Source organism: Podarcis pityusensis, assembly GCF_964106645.2.
Source record: "Podarcis pityusensis genome assembly, chromosome: 2".
In the NCBI taxonomy this organism is placed as follows: Eukaryota; Metazoa; Chordata; class Lepidosauria; order Squamata; family Lacertidae; genus Podarcis; species Podarcis pityusensis.
In genome coordinates, this window is record NC_138029.1 from 28,826,873 (window position 1) to 28,852,183 (window position 25,311).

The following is a 25,311-nucleotide window of genomic DNA, read 5'->3' on the forward strand; positions in this document are numbered from 1 at the left end:
TCTCTCCAGTTCAGTACTGAGGATCTCAGAACACTGATTAAAATTGGGAGACCACACATACTGTGTGCAGCAGGTTTATGTACTAACACATGGCAAGACACTTGTCTATTGCCAAGGGGTCATGATCTGGCACTACAAATGTTATTTTTGCACAAAGGATGTGTGTGTGTGTGTGTGTGTGTGTGTGTGTGTGTGCATGTTTGTGCATTGCTGCATGGAAGGGCCAGGATACCCAATTTATGGGGCCATCCAAGTCCTCACATCATTTCCCCGAAGACTCAACACCATCTTTCTATCTGTTAATCATATATTTGATTCTCCAAAGTCCCAAAATATTACTCCATGTACAGGCAGCTCCCTGTTTTCATGGGGGAGTCATGTTCCGGGTTATTGTGTGCTTGTGTGAAATCGTGTATTATCGGAACACCCATTGAAAAAGCTTGCAAACACCCTTTTTCGCCCCGCCCAGTTGCTTTGTGGGATGTTTTTCACTTCTGGGTAGGGTTGCCATACGTCTGAAAATTCGAGGTCCATTTCCCAAAAATCAGATGTGCTTAAAATCGTCGCTGCCTTATCTTCCTTCTGCTTGGTTTCAGCAGGCTGGGTTAAAGTAAACAGGTGTGTTTGGAGTATCATAGCTTATGGAGATGCAATCTAAGGGAAGGACAGCAGAAAGGGCCACATGACCTTGCAAACTGGGGCGGAGAACATGCCATTGCCATATACCTGGTTCCTATACCTGGCTAGTGCTCCTGCCCATCGAAAATTATTATTTCACAGTGCAATCCACTCTAAACTAGGCCCTGCTTAGTTTGGTGTGAGTTCAGGGTCCAAGTAAAGTGTGCATGATTCCGATTCAGAATCCTAGGCTATGCAGTTTCCGGCCTAATCCGAAAGAGCGGGGCGAATCACTGATGGTTGAAGGTTCCTTCTGACTTTACAAAGTACTTTCAAGTTAAGTGCATACTCCACAAATGAACACACGGATGTGGCCTACACGCAGATTGCCTGCTAATTCCTTCCCATAAATAAGAACATTTGAAAAGACCCTCTGATTATTATGAAAGCTGCCCAATACAATGCAAGGTTATCCAGAAGGTGCTTGATGGCTTAGGTTCCAAGCAAGTGTGCCTAGGATTGGAACCTGATTCTGCAATAGTAAAGGTAAAGGGACCCCTGACCGTTAGGTCCAGTCGCGGATGACTCTGGGGTTGCGGCACTCATCTCGTTTTAGTGGCCAAGGGAGCCGGCGTACAGCTTCCGGGTCATGTGTGCCAGCATGACTAAGCCACTTCTGGCGAACCAGAGCTGCGCACAGAAACGCCATTTACCTTCCCGCCGGAGCGGTACCTATTTATGTACTTGCACTTTGACGTGCTTTCGAACTGCTAGGTTGGCAGGAGCAGGGACTGAGCAACGGGAGCTCACCCCGTTGCGGGGATTCGAACTGCCGACCTTCTGATTGGCAAGCCCAAGAGGCTCAGTGGTTTAGACCACAGTGCCACCCGCGTCCCTCTGCAATAGTACATATTGTGAATAATGCCTAGAGGGTGAAAATATGGAGTCAACTATAGGAGCCAACTTCTTGCGGCAGAGGTCCCAGCCCCCTCCCCCAATGTTGATGGGCATTGTCATTCAAATAGTGTGCACGCACTGTGTCTTATGATCAATTGTGCGGGGCTGGGCTCACCTACCCCCCCCCCCCAATATTTTATTCAAGTTGGCATCCCTGCATTGTCTCTCGCTGATCTGCGACTTAAAAGTCCACCGGCAAGAAAGATCTCGCCCCTCCCGCTTGCTAAAAAAGGTCCTAGGTGCGCGAGCCTTATCGAACATGCCGGGCCAGGGCGGATCTTCGAGCCACTGGCCAGAAATCTCCAAATATAGGCATGCGGAGAAATGCCTTTTGTTTTCCCCTCCCCGTCGGCCGTGTCACCTGGGCTACCGAGCAGCACCACCTTGCTCCGGCAGACACCCACGAGGTTTCGGTTCGCCGCTCCCTCCCCGTCACGCTGCGTCTGTAACGAATGACACGCGGGAGGAGGGGCAAGGCGCTGTTGCCGAGATGGAAATTCACCAGCAGGAAGAGAGGGAGACGACTTGCTTCTGTGTGCCCCCTTGTGCAACGGGGGTGGGGCTGGGGCGGATGTGCGTCGAGGGGGGAGGAGAGGGTCGGGTTGGGATTTCATTCATTGAATTGAAGGGAGATCTGTGCCCGGCGTGGCTTGATTTTTCAGCCAGCACTTGCTTCCGGAGTTCGGTGCTAGGCGACACATATGCAATAAAGAAAGAAGAGTGCTCTCGGGCATGTGCAGAGGGCTTTTCGCTCTTAACACAGATCGGTGTGTGTGTGTGTTTTCAGGGATGGCTTAAGAGTTCGGCTCTTTACGCCCCACGTTTCCTGGAGATGCTAAGAGCAAAATGTCCAAACCGAAAAGAAGGGGGCGGGGCGGGGGGAACACCGCTGGAGAACATACGTCAGGGGTTTCGAAATAAAGGGGAACCCGGCAAGTTTCGATGGCGCGTTCTGTAGCGAAGGGACGGCCTGTTACAGGCAACTTCCTTGAAAGAAAGGCGCCTCTCCCGTGCACGCCTGCCTGCAAACTCGCTCTCTCCAGGCAAACTGCGCCAAACCCGGACAAGCCGCTCTGCTAGCGCCAGGGTGCCTGATGATCGCCCTTTGGGAGGCGGTGTTGCCTTGCTCCGTTTTGCCTTCAAATGCACTGAGCACCAGCCCCCTCCCTGCTGCTGCTGCTGCTGCTGCAGCCATTTAATGACGTGACCCAGGTGCACATGCCAATTTTTAAGCGTGCTGACAATGGGCAGACGGAGCTTCCAGGCTTTCGCTGCTCTCCGCGCTCAGACTTGGCCTCGCGCCGCCCCCTTTAGCCCCCCCCCCCGCGTGCCTGCGGCCCTTGCAAGGCCTGGCGGCTTCCGCGGGCCGGTAAATGTCAGCCCGGCTGCAGCATCAGCGTTGCCTTGGCGAGAAGCAAGCGGGCAATTCAGCAGGTAACTGCTGCTGCCGCCGGAGGTTATGTCGCATACAGTTCCGGGTTGCGGCCCTCCACGCTTCCGAGCTTGCAAAGCCATTGTCTGAAGACCCTGGTAGTTCTGCACGCTTGCCGCCGCCGCCTTCTCCAAAGGGGGCTGGGAAGGAGCGAGCCTGGAGGGCGATGCGTGTGGTGGATTGGGCTGCGCAGGCGATCAGCGATGCCCTGGGTCTGCCTTGGGTGGGGCATCTCTGCACCAGGCCCGCGTTGAACGAGAACAGGCGCTCGGGACTGTCGCTGCTGTTTGCACGCATGCAGCTGCTCTCGTTTGCTCCTTTCGGGAGGCTCTGCAGCGGCAGAAGCCTGCCTCATGTGCGCAGCCTTGGCTCCGCCGAAGGGAACACGCCCTCCCCTTCAGCACAAAAGAATCTGAAAGGCATGCGAATGCCTGGAAGGAGACAGAGCCCCGCGCTGTCCTCAGTCAGGCCTGCAGCAGGAAGCGAGCGAGCCTTCCCAGCTCCTGTCTCCTGGTTCCTTTCTCGTCCCCTTACTGGTGCCTTGCTGACTAACTGGAAGAGCTTAGAGGACAGAGGTCCTGACTTTGGGGGACTCTTTCCCCTCCTCCCCCGCCCAGGACAAATGTCAGGAACAATTAAAAAGTGTCATACGAAGCAGTCTTCCTGTGTACTCGTATTGCAGGCCTCTTGGCCTTGATATACTTGTCCCTCAAGTCACCGCTAGCTGTGGCATCAGCTGTTGCAAATGAACCAGAATGAAAACAAGCAAGGGACTTTGAAAGTGGATTTTGGGGGATGGTGAGAGCTTTGGTAAAGCAGCCATATCTCGAACCCAGCTGGGAACTGGAACCCATTTTACTTCAGAATGTCTTTATTGCCAGCAATCTCTGGAAGATTGCAGGCTTCCATATTCCTGCAATAGTTGCTTCACTTTATGAGCCAGTAACAGGGCTATATGTTAGAAATCAATAAATGCACCCACATGGTAACTGAGCTTGCCACTCCGTTTTCTATGATTGTCCAGCATGTTTCATTCTCTGAGTTCCTCCTTTTTAAATCTGGAGTACTGCTAAATTCCTTACCACTGAACGCGTTTTCCTATTGGCAAGTAACTTGGATGGGAAATTTACAGCAAAAAAATGTTGGGAACTCCTATTAAAAGGGATGGTGGGGATTGGATCAGCCATGTTTAAAAAACGTGTGGCACCATTTCTTACTTCCTTTAAAGGCTCTAAATGTTTCCCTTCTCCAAATGTTTCAGAGGGGAATCCCCCAGGCTTAAATATACTCAAGCATTAGTAAGTCAGCAAAAAGCAGTGGATAGGGATGCTTAAATAAATCAGCGTGTGAAGGCCTCTGCTTCTACTATTCTGCCTTCTCTGGGACTGTTGAAGGAGTTACTCATATGGTTATTGGAACTTCCTGTATTGTTGGAAGACTTAATATAAGATGATCAGACTGGAAAACATCAATGTCTTTGGAACCAAGCCTCCTTTGGAACCAATGCACACACTTTTTCAGTGAGTCCTAATGTATGGAACTGAGATTCTAATTTAATCAGCATCCATTACTGCAAATGCAAAACAGGAAGTGATAATTTTCCAACAATAAATAATATAGAATAAAAATTGTGCAACCTGATGGAGCGATGGAGTTCAAACAATTTCTTATCCCTTTCTTACGATTTGATGAGGTGTCCGATTTCTATTGATTCAGTGCCTGTTACTCATATCATAAGCCTTCTGCTATTGGTAGCCTAGCTGTCAGTTGAGTTGGCAGACAAAGCTTTCCAGTTTAGGAAGACAAAGTAGGTTATGCTTCTGTGGGAAAGGAAGAGCTTAGTCACCTGCTTATAGGCGAGGTCTGGTTATTTTTCTAGGTGTGTGCAGGGAACAGGGTTGGGCAGAGACCAGCTGTTTCACCTGTGTTTAGTGGCAGAGTGTTGTTACTTTTCCAAGCAACATTTACAGTTCTGTGCGGGCTTGGATTTGTAAGAACAGTTTCACTTTTCTCGACAAGCCTCTTTCAGCTGATTTGAATCAGTGACCAAGCCCTCTGGTTAGAAAAATGAATAATGGTGATGTTTTCTCTTAACTACAGGATGAGCCCATCCCCAACAGCACAGGCCAGAAGTAATGGTGGCAGAGTATGCTTCAGTGCTTATACACTGGGATAACTCAGTCAGTAGAGCATGAGACTATTGATCCCAGGGTTGTGGGTTCAAGTCCCACATTGGGCAAAAAGATTCCTGCATTGCAGGGGGTTGGACTAGATGACCGTTGTGGTCTATGATTCTGTTGTTAGATGGAACTCAGCAAGGAAGCCATTCATATACAGTGAGGTTTGCTGATAGTCTGTAGAGCTTAAAAGGGACTTTACAGGGAAGGGCACGGCTAGACTTTTCATAAATTTGGGAGATTATCAGCTAGGCTTCCACACTGGGGCCTTATGGACCACAACAGCCTCTCTTTTGTTTCAGAAGGAGCTTTTAATGTCCAATGTATTGTGTGTTCTGTTATATTCTGGTGGAAGCAGCCCAGAGTGGCTGGAGCAACCCAGTCAGATGTGCGGGGTACAAATAATATTGTTGTTGTTGTTGTTGTTGTGTCTTCTGGGCTCACCCTGGATCTGTTCTGCCACCATTCATTAGACTCAACTTCTCTTCAGACGCAAAAAAGGTGAAGAGGTATGGGGTGTTTTAGAGTCCATACTGCAATAGTTTTACACTGAAGTAAGCTCCATTGAATTCAGTGGCATTTCCTCCTCAGGTGAACGAGAGTGTAGGACGTTCAACCAAGTCAGATCATTGGTCTATTTAGCTCAGTATGGTCAACACTGACTGGCAGCTTTCCCAGCCCTACATGGAGATGCCAGGAGATTGAAGCTGAGACCTCCTGCATGTGAAGCAGATGTTCTGCAGCTGAGCAATGGCCCTTCCCTGAGCTGCTGTCTGAGCTATGGTTAGGATTGCAGACTTAGTGGTCACCTCTACAGCCTGGACTATTTCAATCCCCTGGACTCAAGAGATGCAGAATCAGTCCTAGAGCAAGCATGGCCAAACTTGGCCCTCCAGATGTTTTGGGACTATAATGCCCATCATCCCTGACCACTGATCCTGTTAGCTAGGGATGATGGGAGTTGTAGTCCCAAAGCATCTGGAGGGCCACGTTTGGCCATGCCTGGTCCTAGAGGATGTAAATCCTTCAGGTTTGAGTGATGAACATGTGCTGTGTCTCAACATTTACTGTGAGCCAACATTTACTGTGACACTGGCCCCCTTGCTTTGCATATAGTCTAAAAAGCGTGCCCTTAATGTCTTCGGGTAAAAGCATTCCCTCTAACCTACACGAAAAGTCTACTCTCCACCTGCTCCACAAAACATGATTTGAGAATTGTACTTCCCACAAAAATCCCTACTTCACTTTTTCCCCTTTTCCAACATTTCTTGCTTTTGACAAGCGGTTCTTTGGAATTTGCTTGCTCCTGGAAAACAATGTCACCATATTTTGTGAGGCTTTCAGCTAGTTTCCTGTACCTGTGTGTGCCAAGTTCATGTCATTCAGTATTGAAAGCACTAGTGACTATAGCAACATAATAATCCCAATGCCTTCATATAAACAGGTCAGCTACTTAAGGTGTGGCACTCACTACTGTGGAAGTAGTGGCACAGATATGGTGGCATAGTTAAAATGTGTTGATGTTGCCCCCAAAGGGAGCCTTGAACAGTAGCTGTTTTAATGTGGAAACTAGGACAGGATGCTCCCAGGACGAGGTGACATCATGTCTGGAATGGGGCAACGGTCCCGGGCCTGTTGTCAGTGGAATGGAAGTAGGCATCTTTTGCACCTGGTAATCCCTGGGGATACCCTTGCAATGCACCGTCATTCCGTTGATGCTTCCATTGATGCCTAGTCAGTGGCCGCTTCCGGGCAAAGGCAGCAGCATGGCAGGGCTTACGGCATCAGCTGAACAAAAGCCATAGAGAAACACGGCGTTGCACAGACACCGGTGCATCTCTGGCCAAACACCTTGCCAATGCACCGAGTAAATGGCCCCATGGAAACAGAACAGTTATCACGCTTTGTTCCAAGGCACTGCAGTCGCAGCTCAGGTAACCTTGTGGCCATCCTGGACTAGGAATTGCAACCCTGGTGTGGGTGCCAATCCCTGGGACTGCTGCCACTGCAACACTACCATGGCTTATGTGGCCAAGTCAGAAGCCTGAGAGTCTAGGCCTCGAGATGGATTGAGGGCCTCGACTGCAGTCCAGTGCCCATAGAGCAGGTAGGGCAACAGACCTCGACGCCCGCATGTCCCACCCATTGCACGACTTGTGACAATGGTGGCAACCCTCGATTCCCCTTGCTGTCCATCAACTGCAATCTGGCTAGGATGTGTGCGTTGGGCGGCGGGAGCATCCCACTGCCGTGCCTTCTCCTTAATCTTGGGGGGTGAACTTAACATGGGACCGGGACGAGCGAGGCCCCGGTGCAAAAGCTGCGGACCCTTCCCTCCCCCCCCCCCCCGGCCCCCGGCCTCGTTGCTCATGCTGATTCCGGGGTTGAGCGAGGAGGAGGAGGCGGCGCCAGGCTGCTCTCGTCCGCCCCACGTGGCCCGGCCCGCGCCAGCCAATGGCAGCGCGTGTTTCTGAAAGATCTCCATATATGGCGATGTTCTCGGCCGGCGAGGCGGGGGCCGGCACCCCCTGGGTATAAAAGGGGCGGGGCTGGCGTTGGGACGGTCTCACTCAGCCGGCGGCAGCGGATCTGGCAGTAGCAGCTCTTTTCTTCCCGTTCTCTTGAAAGCTCCCGCCTCCTTTCAGGTAGGTTTCAGCAGCCGTTTATTCTGACGGAGGGGTGCTTCTCTTCCAACCCCCCTCCACCCTAAACCTTCCTTTATATTCCCTCTTTGCGCTTAGGTGAGAGAAAGGTGTAGGTGTTCCTATATTTAATTTCCCTTGGGAGTAAAAAGCGCCTTAGAATTGCTTCAGTTGGCTGCGGTTAAGGGCTTCTCTCGGTTCCTCTCCACCCCCTCAATCCCTCTTTTGTCTGGTCGTGCGTTAAGGCTCGACCAACTCCCGCCCCCCCCCTTATCTTGCGTCGGTTCCTTTGCAACGGTCTTGGTTGGCGCGCGCGACCTTCTCGTGCCCGTAACGGCTTTTTGAAAGGGGGAGGAGGGGCTGTTGGCTCGGGAAGGGCACCGAGGGCGTGATTGGTCGGCCTGAAACTTTGACGTAATGGAGCGGGAAACGAGAACCTTGGTTTCTTGCTGCGCGCGGTGCCCGCTCCCCTCCCCCACTTTTTCCGCATAGAAAATTTACTCTGGGCGTGGGGAGGTGGGGGAAGGTGGTTGAAGCTGGAAGGGGAAAGATGGGAGCGTCTGAAAAGGGTTTTTTTTTTTAACTTCGCCGGGGTTTGTGGCGGGGAGGTGGGGCGTTGGTTGGGGTGGGGGCTGGTTCCTGCAAAAGGCACCCTCACTCCGGCTGTGAAAGGAGGGTGGGTTCTCGAAGAGGGCGGGGTTAGGGCTGCGCAGGACGTCGTGAAGGGTGGAGCCCGGTGCGTCGTGTCTTTGGGGTGGCTCTGTTTGCCTCGGAATAGAGTGGGCTGCAGGGATATGGCTTCCTGTCCGTGACTGCAACACTGGAATTTGCTTCTGAGTAGATGCGCAGAGGACTTGAGTGCATGAGCAATTTTGTGGCCTGGTTTGGCTCGGCTCCCGTTAAATGTTCAACGGAGTCTTCATGGGAATAGTGTAGTTGGCTAAAATGAGTTATTCTATCTAGAAGTTGGGCTGATGCCAGTGGTGAATCCCTGAAGGGTTAATGTGCATACACCCTGCTCAAACGCCTTTTCTTCTTTGGTATATTTCGTTTTGAAATTAGCTAAGGTGTTAAGCCAAACTTTACAGTGGTTTCAGGGAAGACTATCCATAGTAGTACTGCATTCAGAAACTGAGCATAGGTGGGGGGGCATGAGAGGAAGAATTCTAGGGCATTGTACATATATGTAGTTAACTAGAGAATATGCCCTGTTCAACTCAGCCCTGTTCAATATGCCCTGTTCAGCTTTACTTTTGAGTAGAAATGTGTAAGATGGTGGTGTTAATGTTAGGTTGTTAGGGCTATGGGATGGGTGTGTGTGTGTGTGTGTGTGTGTGTGTGTGTATATGCATTTAGCTGGTCTACAGAGTAAGGAAAATGAAGTAAAAAGCTCTGGACCATGGTTAAAATATAGACAAGAGGGTGGGGTTTCTAGTCTGGATGGTAGGTTGGCAGAGCAGCCTCTAGTGGCCAAAATCTGTAGTGTTTGAAGGGCGTCCATTGATGATGCCAAAATGCAGCACTATATTTTTCAATGTTGCTTAATAAATGCTTTCTTTTTGTGAAAAGCAGATCTCCAAAATGGAAGAAGAAATTGCAGCGCTTGTCATTGACAATGGTTCCGGTATGTGCAAAGCAGGCTTTGCTGGAGATGATGCTCCTCGTGCTGTGTTCCCCTCAATTGTTGGGCGCCCACGCCACCAGGTAAACATCAAAGCAGGAGATCTATTTGTTTTGTGTTTTAACATGAGATGGTTTATTTTTGTATTTGCTGATGATTGTTTATTTCTCTTAATAGGGTGTCATGGTTGGTATGGGCCAAAAAGATAGCTATGTAGGTGATGAAGCTCAAAGCAAGAGAGGTATCTTGACTCTGAAGTACCCTATTGAACATGGCATTGTTACCAACTGGGATGATATGGAGAAAATATGGCATCACACTTTCTACAATGAGCTTCGTGTTGCGCCAGAGGAACACCCTGTTTTGCTTACAGAAGCTCCTTTGAATCCCAAGGCCAACAGAGAGAAGATGACACAGGTACAGCATTGGTGCAGCTTTTACATCTTGCCACTTTTTCCCATTTCACCACCCCTTTTCTTTAAGTTACAATTTCTCTTCTCTCGTTATTTTCAGGGTTCTGTACTCTCCTGGCATTTCCTTCCTTGAAGTCTCTCAGGTTTCTGTTGTATTTCTACCTGACTTTCTTTTGGTTTTTCTCCCCTACATCCAATACCTTGCATGGCAGCATGTGTGTGTGTTAACTATTAAAGTGGTCCCTTATTAAAACAACATTCTTTTCTCTTTATTTAGATCATGTTTGAGACCTTCAACACTCCTGCCATGTATGTGGCTATCCAGGCTGTGCTGTCCCTGTATGCCTCTGGTCGTACCACTGGTATTGTAATGGACTCTGGAGATGGTGTCACACACACTGTGCCCATCTATGAGGGCTATGCCCTTCCTCATGCCATCCTGCGACTTGATTTGGCTGGCCGTGACCTCACAGACTACCTCATGAAGATTCTGACAGAGAGAGGCTACAGCTTCACCACCACAGCTGAAAGGGAAATTGTGCGTGACATAAAGGAGAAGTTATGCTATGTTGCCTTGGACTTCGAGCAGGAGATGGCCACAGCTGCTTCCTCTTCCTCTCTGGAGAAGAGCTATGAATTGCCTGATGGTCAAGTGATCACCATTGGAAATGAGAGGTTCAGGTGTCCAGAGGCCCTCTTCCAACCATCTTTCCTTGGTAAGCATTTAGTGGCAATGGTAACAAGACAAATTACATGTACCATGCTCTAAATCCTAGGAAGTAAGTCTGTGTATTAGTTGCATGTTCAGCATACTTAAGGAATTTTTTTTCTTTTAAGGTATGGAGTCATGCGGCATTCATGAGACCACTTTCAACTCTATCATGAAGTGTGATGTTGATATCCGAAAGGACCTGTATGCCAACACAGTATTGTCTGGTGGTACCACAATGTATCCTGGAATTGCAGACAGAATGCAGAAGGAGATCACAGCATTGGCGCCCAGCACAATGAAGATCAAGGTAAGGATGGCTTACATCACAACTTGGTAGTGTAATAAAGCAGTTGACTCTTAGGAAGATAGCTGATCCATAAATCTTTTTTTTAAAACAGGGCTGATAGCAAGAAAGTAAAAAGTTAAATGCATGTATAGTCAGATCTTTTCTAACTTTAACATGTTTTCTTCCAGATCATTGCTCCCCCTGAGCGCAAATACTCTGTCTGGATTGGTGGATCCATCCTTGCATCCCTGTCTACTTTCCAGCAGATGTGGATCAGCAAGCAGGAGTATGACGAGTCTGGCCCATCCATTGTCCATCGTAAATGCTTCTAAATGGACTATAGACAGATGCGCAGCATTTGCTGCATGAGTTTTTCACCAGTATAAATTTGCCTGAGCAAATATATACACCTCATGCTAGCCTCATGAAACTGGAATAAGCCTTCTCTTCACAACATTGTCATTGGGAAGCCTGTCTCCAATAATCCTGTGAGGATGTCTACCTGTTGCTGATATGACCCTGTACTCAAGTTAACTGTTCCCTTTGTACATAGCAGTATAACTACCCTATACACATCTGGCCCAGGACCTAGAACAGGAGGCATTCATACAATACAAAGGTTTAACTTGTGTCTGTAACTACCTGGGACAGTGGTCTCAGTGTAACCAGCAATGTTACAATGGAGTTTTGAGGCTAGATCTGTACAGGGTAGCAAAAGATCAGACTTCCACTACACAAAGCGCTAAGAATTCCAGGTCACTATTGTTGAGGCTGGCAAGAGTTTGTGAAAAGGATGGCCATTTTTGTCTTGCCACTGTTACTAGCGGGGTTGGAAACATATCGCATCCAAGCCTTATGAACCTGTTTTTTCCTTGCCCACCTGTATCCCAACAAGACAACCCAGGGCAAAGTTGCTCAACTTCAGTTGCTCCAATGTTTGCATTGACACCTGTAAATTTAATCATCAGGTTTAATTTATGTAAGATTTTTGTATGTTGCCTTAATGTTGTCATATGACAGTAGAAAACCAAAATTTGTAAGTCATCCTGAAGTTGAGAATTGTAATGCCCAACACATCATTGTGAAAGGAAAATAAAGCGCTGCAGTAAATGAAATGGGCTTAATGTTGTCTAATGGAAAGTTATTTAACATACTTTTGCTTTGGAAGCCTTTCTAGACAGGACAGTGAAAATTATGACCTAGCTCTGGCTTAATGTAGTTTCTGTTCAGTCTGATCAGGTTGACCACAAGCTCTGTAATAAGTGCAAAACTTAATATGCTGCCAAATAGCTTCCAAACATTGCTTTAGTGAACATGACCAGACCTTAGCTATGTGGGATATTAATAAAAATGTATGCACTGAGGCAAATGCTAAACAAATGACATTATTTTAACTCTGATTTCAGAGTTTTCTTAATTCAGTGTTATTGAAATGGTTTAATTGGGCAGACCAGGTTATTGTGCAGGTAGATCACAACTTAGCTTGCCTAAGTGTGCAAAAGATACTCATTTTAGGACAGGATTACGAGGTAGAATCACTTGGAAGCAATGAAAAAATTACATCCAAGCTGCATTTTTGGGGTTATTCAAGAATGTACTTCACCTCGTTTTGTAGCTATGGGTTAGCTTGGTTTACATTTTTCTAAATTTAAACTGACAGTTAAAAGATGTTTATGCAGCACTTCAGAAGTGTTTGAGTAGGACTGGGATGTCTAGGATAACCTGTTGGAGTAGGATACTGTTGGTAGCATTAAAGGTTTTCAAAACATAATTTCAGCTTTGCCAAAGGCTATGTGAAATACCACAGTGATGACTTTGTAAATCTTCCCTCACTACCATCAAATCACATTTTCCACCAAGGAGGAGGCAAATGAAGTGTCCCATTTTCTTTCGTGTTATCTTTGTGTCTTACAAGATTTCACTAGGAATCTGTCCCTTTTAAAAAATAGTCATAAGAACAAGCATACCTATACATGTGTATTGGGGTGGTACATAAGGCAATCACCAGATACACAGAGAGCATTAGTAATTGAGGGGGCAGCTATGAAATTCCCAGGGAGGTACATTTTGAATTGCAGATGAATCTGCACAATACCATAAAACGTGATCCAATATTTTGTTGGTTACACTAGATTTGTGTTTCAGGTTAAAATATTGTAGGAAGGGAAAAACTTACTACAATGTGTTGCAGTCTTCGTAATACTGCAAGACTTTAAATACTAAAGATTTAGATTACTAAATCTATTTGAGATCTGGGAGCAAACTGAAAATGAGTACAGTAAGCTTGCAACTTGTGTACATTCAGATTTACTTGTTTTGCAATAGAAAATAAAAATTTGAAAGGGATGGGCACCCAGGAAAAGAGACTTTGGCAATCTCACCCACCGTTGCTCCCAATATGTGATTGGCCTAGGCAGGATCCCTGGGATTTAAACTTGTAAGCTTTGTTCTTTGACAGAATGCTTAACTTGGGGGTGCCCCACTGGTTAGTGTTAGGACAGTTTATCAAGAGTTACCTTTGCACTGTTCCTGGATAGTTGGGTGGGGTGGTTGTTTAGCAGGGAAGAGCTGCTCATTTTGACTCTAAATTGCACCGACATATCTCCTGTCAAGAAGGGATGTTTATTCCCATATAGCAGGAAAACTAGTTTTGGGATGCCTACCACATGTCCTCTATAAGCAAGATGCTGTACATTGGTTGAATAAATTTGACAGCTGCCTGCTTGTGTGACTATCCAGAGCTCTTGGTGCTAAATTCATATTCAAGAGCTAGTATATTGCAGAAATTGACAAATTGTTGGTAGTCTTTATGGAATATCTCTCTTGTTAATCTGTGCAATAGAAAAGACTGCACAAGGGAGTCCAATGCACAAGGGGATGTAGCATTATGCATAAATGTTTGGTTATATACAAGTTAAGATACCTTTCCTTTGGAAGAAAGGATGTACTGTGGGGTTGCCTGGTGGGAGTGGAGTTTCAGCCTCCAGTCTGCTAAAAATAGCTATGTCTTTGGCAAAGCATGCTAGGAAATGAAAATGAGGGAGGTGCACAAGAATCCTTTTCAGAAAGGTAGCATGTACATTTGAAGTCATCTTTGTTACAAAAAGCAGGATACTTAAGATGCCAACCTTATCCTAGGGGAAGTTCTCCGCTTGCCTATTTGCACATATTTGTGTTATTTTAAGGACATTTCCACCGCTGGCCTTTTGTTCAGTACCCTTGACAATGTTATAGTTTAAGCTAAAGGATAGACAGCAAGGAACAAAAGGGAGGCATGAGGTATCTGCAGGCAGCAAGGTCTAAAGGAGCAGGAATGGAAAAGCTGGAGGAGCAAGGCCCCTTCTGTACAAATTGTATTAAGGATCCAGTATGGCGTGGAAGAGGATTTGGGAGCCAGTAAATACCTAAAGTTCAGAAATACTAGCCCTTGTATACAATTGTGTAAGCACTCTTAAAGCCCCTCCAGTTTCTGAATTTCTACCACAAAATTTCCAAGCACTTCCAACCTGACCCTCACTAAAATGAAGGTTAGAAATAAATTTTTTTAAAACAACTGAGCAACCTGGCACATTATAGCCAATGGATGAAATTGCACAATGCAGAGCACTTTGCTAGTTCTCTGTAGGTTTCCATTTCAGCTAGCAATGGAATGGGGGAAATGAAGGCGGGGCTGAGTGTGAAGCCTATTCCTGTGGGGGACACAGTAGGCAGTGATCTGATGGGTCTGGCCAAAGGCCCAGCTAGTTCCAGTATATTGTTCTCACAGTGGCCGGCCAGATGGGAAGCCTGCGAGCAGGACCTGAATGAAATGGTACTCTTATCACCTGTGATTCCTAGCAACTGATGCGCGGGGGGCGGGGAGTCTCTGCCCTGAAACAAAGAGGATTTGCGACCCAGAAGCATTTCTTTGTGAGAGAAGGCTTTGAGCTGGTAATGAAACTAGGAGCTCAGAGGTACCCTTCACTCTTTTATTTCCAGGTACACCTGCTTCACTAAGGCAATCTGCAAAACACTAGTTCACAAGCCTAGTAAAAATCAAAGTGAATTCTGCAAGCTGACCTCTGCCCACCCTTGATATAATAACACTCCTTATCTCTGTATTAATTTTAGGAATATGTGATGCCATTGGTCCATCAAAAACAGCATTATTTGCACAAGCTAGCAGTAGCTCTCCATGTTTTCATATGGGTCTTTTGCAACCCCTAACTGGAAATGCCAGGGTTGAACATGTGCCCTCTGCGCAGAGTAAACACTTTGCCACTCAGCTACAGCCTTTCTTTGCATTGTTGCAATCATCCTTACAACATCCTTGCAAACTAGGTCAGTATTAATGTACGACTTATTGCATATGAGGACTGAAGCTGAAAGTCCTAAAATCCACATACCAATTTTGCAGCTGCAGTGTCATTTGCCTTTGGGCTGTTTTCATTCATGTTCTAAAGCACATTAGTAAGAGTAGGCTCTACGGAACACAATGAGATTTGCAACCAGGTAAACAGTCCTTCCAAATATTTAGGACACAATCCTTTGCAAATTTATCTGGGCATAGTCTTCATTGAAATCTTCCTTCTGAGGACTGGAGATTGTGAGACCACACTGTTTAGCCCCTGTAACACACGAATTTAGTAGAGAATTCAGCTTCCTAAGAGTAAAACCTACCCCAAAAGTATGGCAGAGTAACTCACAAGGTCGCGAGTGTTCCGTGTGTGCTCAGTAGAGCACACAATCAGATGTAGAATAGTTTGGAATGGTTTGGTAAAGGTCAAAGTGCAATCAGTAGGATGGTCAAGAAAGGCAGGATGCAGAAAGAGGAGTCCTAGAGAGGAATAAAAGGGGTCACAAAGGTTGCAGATTACAAAGGCTTTTTCCTTGAGAGGGACTGGAGTCTTTGAACTGGCAGTAAACTCTGCCTATCCTTTCCAGGCTTTTCTCCCCAATTATGAGGATTAGACATTTGTTTTTCACCACAAAAGCTTTTATTTTCAGGATCCATATTTCGATGTTTGCCCAAAGGCCAATACGTTGCAATCATGACTGTGCAAAGCATGTTTATGCAAATCTCGTCCATGCATTGTTTCCTTGTGATGTATTTTATTGCACTGGGGTGGGGTGAGGGCGACACAAGAGAATATGCCAGGGAAGATCAAGCAAATTCTGTCTCGTCTACAATGAGTTAATTGCCCCTTACTTGAATCAGTCTGTCCAGTCATTAGGCACTCACCCTCTGAATTTCAATTCTACTGGTTTGGTGGGTGGTGGTTTTGACTACTGAATTCTACTTCCATCTGAAAATGGTACCTGATCAACCTGTCTGTGACTCTCCTTGTGGTGTGCCTCACTGCTGGAGTTTGGCTTCCAGAATGCACTCCCTAGAGAAGTTCACCTGACATTCACACTGATCAGAGTCAGGCAACTGTCTTTTTTCCTATGCCTTTTAATTCATTTTAATTGTATTACTTTTAAACTGCTTGTGACTAATGTACCAAGAAGGCGCTTTCCCACTTTCAGAACCAATTCTGGGTTCTTAATTGTTTTTGTTGCCCCCTGCCCGCCTTATGTGTTTGCACATCACAATTAGGCTCCACTGTTTTCTCTCCGTTTACCCTTCTGGTTGAAAAGTGTAAATACAGGCTTCTTTACTAAAAAAAACCTTTATAGAAATCCATATTCCGTGCTTATTTCTTTCGGCAACTGACTCCCTCCAGTTATTCACGAGAATATTCCAGAAGAACTACTGGGACCAAGATGAGATGTTGTTTCCAGATGTTTTGCTGCTCCTCCGCTGAAATTGTTTGTGGCAATTGCACAGAGTCAGTATTATGTGATGAACTTGGTCTTGCTTTGCATGTCAGGCTGAAACCATAGGCCCCAGGGCCCCTTTCAATAGGGAAATGGAAAGGAAACGATGACCTGCTAGCGCTGCCAAATTCAACATTTGTATTTAGTCACCGTTTGCTCATACGGATAACATAAAATGAACCGGCCCCACCCAGAGGGCTTGTGCAACCAACACTGATCTTTATTCAGAGGGGGGGGAAAGGCCCAGTGAAAAGTCAACCATTGCAACATGCTGTAATTGGCAGCAGAAGTCCTGTCATTTGAATCCCATCCCAGTTCACACTCCAGAATGGATAGTCTGCCTCTTGAAATCACCCTCTTGGCATGTTCCTGTCTATCCCTTGCACCTGATTAGCCAGTGCAAATGAAGGGGGGGGGGGAGGGCCTAGCAGCGGGGGTTGGGAACAGAGGTCAGGATGGGGGAAGCCAATATGCTAAACTGTGTGCATAAGCTGCTGAGTAATGTGATTAACAGAGAGAGCAATGCTGCCAACACTGTGGACTGGGCCTCCCGCTATTCTCTTGATTCAAGGCTGTTTCTCCACCCTCTCCCTGCATTCCACACCCTTGGACTCCTTTGTCTGGGGATAAAGAGACCCTCGTCCTAGGGGATTTGGCAGCCAGATGTCACGTAGCAAGCATCAGAGCGGCCCAGCTAATAAATTCCACTCTCCCCGTGGCCATTGAAATGCAATGTTGGAGTTGTCCCCAATTCCAGCACTCCTGCAGTCAGGCACAATTATCTTTCAGCCTGGTCTTTCATGCAGCATTGCTGTGCTATGGTGATAGCGCAGATTTCTTCATGTTGCATCTATGCTGCTTGAAGACGTGGCTGCAGGCAAGGCCTTGCATTCTTCCTAACCCACCCACCGACCCACAACTACCTTCCTGAAACCTGTAGTTGTGCTCTGTTGCTGTTTGTCAGAGCATGGGGGGGGGGGCAGTGCCGACCCATTCCACTCTTCCATCGCCGGACACAGCGGTGATTTCTTGCACGATATAACGAGCATTTCTTCATCAAAACTATAAATTACGCCTACGTATGAACTTGAATCATCACTGCTCGAACCCCACAGACAGAAATGTCCTGACAGCTCACCGCACCTCAAGAACAAAGCTTTCCAAAGGAATTAGTTCCTGATTTTCAGCACTTGAGTCACCAAGTGCTGAGTAATCAAGTATCCGGAAAGCAAGTCATGTACTTGCATATGTGAATTGGCCTGTTGCCCTAGTAAGCAACTAGTTTTGCTAGAGGGCTGCTTTGAGAAAGGGACATGGGATGGCGAGCCAAGGCTGCTTTTCCACCCACGTGCAAATCCTGTTGTTACAACCTCTCCCCTCTGCAGTGAAACTGATACCCCATAGGGAACTGGATTTGACCTAAGGGCTTCTATGTCCTGGTCATTGGCTAGCCTATAAATTTCTCATTAATAATGTGTATAATCCTGCCTCATTTCGAAGACAGCTGGCACACAGTGTTATACATGCAATCTACCACACAGAAACCATAAAGGAAGATCAAGGCCCTCATATATGGAGAGACTGACCCTCCAATGTCCTTATTTTCCAGGGACAGTCTCGGAATTTCCCGCTTTTCCTTAGGACATCCCTATTTTCACCAGAGAAATATTGGAAAATATGGAGTTATGTGACCCCCGAGCCAAGGAGATAAGTAACTATAGATATCTGATGTTAGAAGACATCTGAAGTCAGGCCTGTATATTGAAGCTTTAAAATGTTTTATGATGTTTTTATATATGTTGGAAGCCACCTAGAGTGGCTGGGGCAACCCAGTCAGACGAGTGGGGTATAAATATTAAAATTGTTGTTGAATAGGATGTCCCTATTTTCATTGGAGAAATGTTGAAGCGTATGGAGAGATACCTGCTGCCCTCTTAAAATCACTCCATCTTATATACTGTGGCAGTATCTTCACCCTGAACTATAATCTGTGATTTTCCTACTGGTCCATTCCAATGCTTCTCTATTTTACCACTTTCCACCAAAGACGGAACATAAGCAAGCTATCTTATACTGAGTCAGGCCACAAACATCTGGAGGGCCACAGGTTTTGCACTGCTAGTGTACACAGTACTAAGCTAGATACTTATGATCTGACATGGCAGCTTCCTGTCAGAAATCACTGCACTGCCCAGGGAAAAAAAGCGGTTCTTAACTTGGTTCCTGAAAGATGATAGAGTGGGCACCAAGCAAGCGTGTTCTGTAACTGAGGCTCCTCCACGTAAAAGACCCTGTCCTTAACCTCAGGTGCTGTCTCCCAAGGCAGGGCCTGAGATGCTGATCTCAACAAACTCACAGGTGCATATGGGAGAAGCTTAGCATGCCAAATTGCTTTGGGGCCTTCAAAGAACCTTCTGCTTTTATTGCCTTATCCATCCTTTGCACCCTTCATGTGCCAAATGAGTTAATTCTAATCAGTGCTATTTTCCTTTTTTTAAAAAAGAGGTGCAGGAACTCTCCATGAACACCTCCCTTGTTCTCCCCCACATCCACATCCGCCCCCCCCAACCAATGGACCAGCTACTGGAGTCTAGAATATTCTAAAGAACAAGTGAGCACTTGGAAACAGTGACCTCATGTGGTCCTCTGGATCACTCTCCCCATGTGAAAACACATACATTAGGGGGTTTCTATAGCACAGGGACATCCGACTCCCAAGATACTGCGATGTACTCACAGAATAATAGAATGGCAGTGATCTACCTCTTTTGCGGGGTGGGGTTTCAGGTCAAAGTTGTTTTTTTAGGGAGGAAAGTCAAAGCTGTTGACTACGATCGACCAAAACCTCCCAGAGATCAATCAAAGTCGACTGGTTGGACATCCCTGCTATAACACACAAAGGTGACTGCCACACATTTGTGTTTGTGCAATTGCAACCAAGGAGGCCCATTGCAAGCTCTGATGAGAACCATGTTGGGGGGGGGGTCCAGAGCACAGCCCAGTTTCAGAAACAAACCTTAATTTTTATTCCATAGGTCAGGGGTTTGCTAACCTGTGCGCCTCTAGTTGTTGCTAGAACTGCTACTCCCTTCATCCTTAGTCCTTGGCTGTGCTGACTGGGGCTGGTGTGGGGGCTAGAGTCAAACAACATCTGGAGGGGCTGCAGGTTAGCCACCCTGCCATAGAATGTGCAGCATCCTAATAAAGAGGGCTCCTTTATCCTCAGAAAGCAGTTAACACACACGCACATCTGGAAGGAGGTCATAGGTCTTTCTGCTCAGAAAGAATGCTGGTTCCTCATCTGGCATGAGGCTCGCATTTCTTGGTAGAAGCCAATTCCTACCCAAAAGTGCCCTCTCTTGCTCTCCTCTCCTCAAGGCACTGCTGTAAATGTATTGAGTGGTTGTGTGACTGTGACTAAAGCCTTGTGAATTGCTGTTTGCCTGCTTTTTTCTTGTGAATGTTTTCCTGCAAGGCAGAACTCTTCTCTCAAAGCAGATTGGTTTGCCAAGGTGGGTGGAAGATCCATTCTTTGGGGAGGGGTATTTGATGGAGGTCCACATCTCTTCTTCTGTTTCTGCCTTCAATACTGCAATCCTTTGCACACACAGATCTGGGAAAATTCCATTATATTTACCTGGGCTTCTAAGAGGAACATGGCCCATTTGATTGCATGTGCCCAGATTTCTTTTCTTTCTTTTTTTTAAAAAAAATATTAGAAATTTCAACACAATAGGTAAAGGTAAAGGGACCTCTGACCATTAGGTCCAGTCGTGGCCGACTCTGGGGTTGCAGTGCTCATCTTGCTTTATTGGCCGAGGGAGCCGGCGTACAGCTTCTGGGTCATGTGGCTAGCATGACTAAGCCGCTTCTGGCGAACCAGAGCAGCGCACGGAAACGCCGTTTACCTTCCCGCCGGAGTGGTACCTATTTATCTACTTGCACTTTGACCGAGCAACGAGAGCTCACCCTGTTGTGGAGATTCGAACCGCCGACCTTCTGATCGGCAAGTCCTAGGCTCTGTGGTTTAACCCACAGCGCCACCCGCGTCCCTTTCAACACAATAGTTTTAACAAAAATACATCATCCAAATTGTTTTTCCCCCTCCCCTCAACAAAAAACCCAACCTCCCACTCCACCCCCAGACTTCCCTCAGCTCCTTTCTCTGGTTTCTCAGCACCTCTTTCTATCTGCATGTTATAAAAATGTAAAGATCCTCAAATTATCTATCTATATATTACAATAAAGAGTGTGTGAATGTTTATTCAAAACATGTGCCCAGATTTCTAAGGCCAGGCAAATCCAAACATTTGAAAGAGTCAGACATCACCTTCTCCCACGCCACCCCTTTAACAACAGCCAAAATGGTGCCTTCCATACCTTGGACCCCAGCTCCCATCTTCCTTGCTGGAGGTGATGGGATTTGGAGCCGAATAACTTCCAGAGGGCACCATATATTAAAAGGAGTGGACTTTTCAGAAGGCCCACCTCCAACATCCTCCCAGCCGCTGAATCAGACTCTGCAGTGGGCCCATTTGGTTACAGAGTCTGCAGAGTCGCTCCTTCTGTTTGAAACACTGATTTGCAACCCGAGTTCCCAAGTTCTCTCAGCAACCAGAGGAGCAAAACATCTGAAGAACGAAAAGACCTTGAGAGCTTCATTGTTTCAGAAGGACACCGCAGAGGCTGGTAACCATGATCACAACCTGCCTTTCCCCCAGAAGTGAAAATATTTGCTCAAAACAACGACAACACCCAAATAGGTGACAGATGCAGAGGACGGGCGGGCTCTTCTTCCCTTTAATAGTTTTTGCAGGAGAGAGGATTTTGCCACATGTGGCAGGAACAAACAAAAATGCAAGTAACAGAGGCATTTTTAAAAATTAATCAACGTTAACGGTGCTGAGCAAAGCCTCTCCTCATTAGTGTTTATTAGATGTGAGTTTTATCATTCTTCAGTGTGCATTGGACTCCACAAGCCTCTTTTGTTGTACATACTTGTAACTACTGGAAGGCATTCTCTGTGGGGCTGCATTTGAAGGCTGTTGACCTTTTTATTTAGGGGAGCACCCACCCAATGGGAGATCGCCCCTGAAAAATCTTCTTTTCTTACACTGCCACAGCTGCCGCAGAACACAAGGTGCTGAGCTGACCGCAGACTTTGTCAAACGACGTGCCACAACGCTAAAAAGGTGCCCTGTCTTGGTTTTGGCTTTTAAAACCCTGAGCAACCTGGGCCCAGGGTTTACAGCAAGGAACATCATCCCATATATGAAACTCCACACACGCTAAGGGCACGGAATCTCCTCCTCCTCCTCCATCTTGATCATCGTGTTTACATTTATGACCATTGATGGGTTATCTATGAAAGTATCATCCATACATGAAGTTGTGGGCAGGATTTCTGCCCGCAACTTCTTGTATGAATTGCTGAAGGAACTAACGATAGTGAAGTTTAGAAAACAAAAACACATGTATTGTAAAACAGCTAATAAAAAGAAAAGAAAAGAAACCAGGAAAGGAGGGGTGGGATGTCAAGAAGAAATTTAAGTTGGGGAAAAAATCATATATGATGGATATTTTTGGAGAGTTAATAAAAATGGTTTAAAAAAACAACAACAACCCAATATTATATTTAGATCCCAATTTATCTCCAAGCAGCTTTAACATAAGTTTTAACAAAAGAGGCAAGGAGCAGGGCCTTCTCAGTAGTGGCACTATGATGTGGAACTCTTTCACCAGAAAATCTGGAAAGGCCATCTCTGTTGCGTTCATGGGGAAAGATTTTCAGTACTTTAAAAAATAAATAATACAACAAACCTTTGGGGTCTGGGATTTTACATTGCTGTATCAGCTGCTACTCATAGGGGCTTTGATATTCTAGGTTTCTGTCCCTTCCCCTCAATATATCATATTGTCACAGGATCGGAGGGGTCAGTTAAGATGTCACCCAAACCTCGTTTTGCCAAACTCTGCCTGCAGCCACGTTTATGTCACTCACAGATTATTATATATTTTAGTCATGTTATAATTGTGTATTTTATTGTCACCTTCCTTGGGAAGCCTTGTGATCATGAAGGGCAGGTAAGACGTCTAAAAAAATGAAAAATAAATTAAAAAATGGGCCATCACATTCCATAAGACAGGGTTGGGGAACCTGGTGCCCTCCAGATGTTGTTCCCGTTAGCTCCACTCAGCTGGTGAGGGATTATGGGAGTTGTAGTCCAGCAGCAACAGCTGGAGGGCCACCTCTTTCCCATCCCTGCCGTAAGGGATGTTACGGTAAAATCTGGGTGCGGGGCTACTCTGCCACCCAGCTCGTCGGTCTAAGTCCGTGGGTCCCTGCGGAAGAAAATGAGCTCAGCCGGAGACAGGAGCAAACTGCAGAAGATCCAAGTTTATTGCGCAACAGGTTCAAGGCGAGATTGAACAGCGAGAAAGGGGTGACATGAACTTTTGAAATTTCCCTCCATGTCCCAGAATACAGTGCAAAATACATCCCAGTTACATCATGAATACATTAAGAAGAGGTTGGGTTACACAGATTACATCACGAATACATTAGGAAGAGGTTGGGTTACACTGGATTAACATATGGAGGAGGGAGGGGGGAATATGCAGAGCTGGAGATATGCGCAGATAAGCACATCCTGAGAAGACAATGGTCCATGTATGCATAGTCTGTCACCTGGCATCGCTGGGAGGAAGGGCTTGGCAGAGCGATTTGACAGGATTAGGGTCTTGACACCTTGCTTGAGGGATTATGGAGGGCAGGGGAGGTGTCATGGAGTCCTAGAGAAATTGAGCAAATTGGCACGTTGATTTTCTATGAATTTTATAGATTTTAGTCCCTTTTGACATTGACAACTGGAAATAAATGGATATATTGTAGGGAAGAAGAAGGTGAAGAAGACATGCCCCCCCCTTCCGTATCAGGGAGGAGACCGTGCAACATTGCTCCCTCCCTTTCACCTGCCTGTTCCCTGGCAGCAGCACAGAGCAAAAGCGTCTTTTTGTCTTAGCTTTAACCGATGGTCCAGAACGAGACTCCCTCCTCGCATTGCCTAAGGTTGCTTGCTGAAATATAACTTTTCAAGCCCGCAATCTAGAGAGACGACTGAATGATGGATTGAAACGGAGGAATGGACGGCAAGTTAGTCATGGATGTATGATGCATTGCGTTGTGGGGGCAAAGACCTGGAGAAAGAGAGAGAGAGAGGGATGTGGCTAGTCTGGGAAGGGCAGGTGCCAGTTCATTCATTCCAACCAAAGTGTGATTGATAAGTTGCACGGTGCATCCTTAGACTCAACCACTTCTGGGCAGAAACATCTGCCTGGCAGCTGCAGAATCCAGGAGAAGCTGGAAAAGCTACCAGACTTGCCTGCTATTTATTATTATTATTTATATTTATATATATATTTATTGATGGATTTTTACATAAAATTTCCACAAATCATATGACATATTTTATTATCTTATACAATGTTTTGGACTTCCATCAACCACATCTGAAGATTTTTCAGTCTTTATCACTTAATCTGCATTTCATTAATTTCACTATTACTTTTAATCACTAATAATTCTCTTCATACTTTCCTCTGCAATATTTCGCATAGTCCTCCTTACAAAACGTCTTGCAATCCTGAATTAAGTTCATAACCAGAGGTACCACTGTACTACAAAGAGAGAGGAAGGAAAACAGGACAGAGTGAGAGAAGGAAGGAAGGGAAAGGAAGAATTAAGACAATACGTTCAACTTAGTTTGATTCCTGACCTTTATATACAGCTCACTATCAGGCAATTTGCCCTGCACACACCTATGTCTTCCCCCAATCTCTCTCCTCCCCATTTTCCCCCAACCACATAATGCATATGACAAAAGTCTCATACCGAATATAAATGAACTGTGCAAAAGCCTCTATGAATTAAAAGTGGAGACGCAGGTGCAGGATAGTGTGCACCCTGGAAATGATCTCTTTCAGCTTCTGCCTTCCGGAAGAAGGTACAGGGTTATAAAGACTAGGACTAGCCGCCTGAGAAAGTTTCTATCTAAATGCGATTTTGGTTTTAAACACAGTGTAAGGTAGTCTCTTTGAGAGTATATTGTATTTAATTATGGGGTATCAGAATTTTTAGGGGGCTAAACAGGTTGGGATAGCTGGGATAGCAGGCTTGTTGGTTTTGAATGTCTGGTGTAGATTTTTTCAATTTCGTTGTTCTGTATGGGACAATGACAATAAAGATTATTGTATGGTATCGTATCGTAGATGTACTTTTCTTTATTTACTTGCTTGTTTGTTACACAATAAAACCTTTAATAAAAACTAAAACAAAAAACTTGCCCTGCACACCTAAGGGGATTTTAGGGCTTTCTTCATGGGCAGCCACTGGCTCTCCATTCCACCTGGCAAATACCTTTTGAAACTAAGAGAACTTTCCGAAGCAATTTGTGGCGTGGTGGGACAGAGGGAGGGCTAAACAAATTTCACCAGATCATAGCCCCAAACTCCTTAATTTGGCTTGTTGACTACTTTGGAAGAGTCTATTTTAGTACTGCACTGTGCTGAGGTGGCTGTGCAAGGGAGTAATTTTTCAAGAAAATCTAAAATCTATGGTAACTGTTGATCTGGGATGAAAAATGAGCATCTTTCTG

General features: G+C 46.0%; 1 protein-coding gene and 1 long non-coding RNA gene across 2 annotated transcripts; one reads left to right on the forward strand and one right to left on the reverse strand.

The window, feature by feature from the left end:
• Nucleotides 1-7,673: 7,673 nt before the first annotated feature.
• On the forward strand, nucleotides 7,674-11,977 carry ACTG1 (actin gamma 1). The gene is made up of 6 exons (XM_080994847.1): nucleotides 7,674-7,829; nucleotides 9,399-9,530; nucleotides 9,625-9,864; nucleotides 10,138-10,576; nucleotides 10,698-10,879; nucleotides 11,047-11,977. The coding sequence occupies exons 2-6, from the start codon at nucleotides 9,408-9,410 to the stop codon at nucleotides 11,188-11,190; spliced, it is 1,128 nt and encodes a 375-aa protein (XP_080850973.1). The 5' UTR covers nucleotides 7,674-7,829; nucleotides 9,399-9,407; the 3' UTR covers nucleotides 11,191-11,977.
• Nucleotides 11,865-16,450, reverse strand: LOC308471258. The gene is made up of 2 exons (XR_013982850.1): nucleotides 13,383-16,450; nucleotides 11,865-13,340 (listed from the first exon to the last, which is right to left on the reverse strand). It is a non-coding gene; the product is annotated as an uncharacterized lncRNA (long non-coding RNA).
• Nucleotides 16,451-25,311: the final 8,861 nt, after the last annotated feature.

Excerpts from the sequence above, each read along its gene's own strand:
- ACTG1 (XM_080994847.1), top strand. The coding sequence starts at position 9,408 with ATGGAAGAAGAAATTGCAGCGCTTGTCATTGACAATGGTTCCGGTATG. Across the intron at positions 9,531-9,624 it reads TTGGGCGCCCACGCCACCAG|GGTGTCATGGTTGGTATGGG; the intron begins GTAAACATCAAA and ends TTCTCTTAATAG. Across the intron at positions 9,865-10,137 it reads ACAGAGAGAAGATGACACAG|ATCATGTTTGAGACCTTCAA; the intron begins GTACAGCATTGG and ends CTCTTTATTTAG.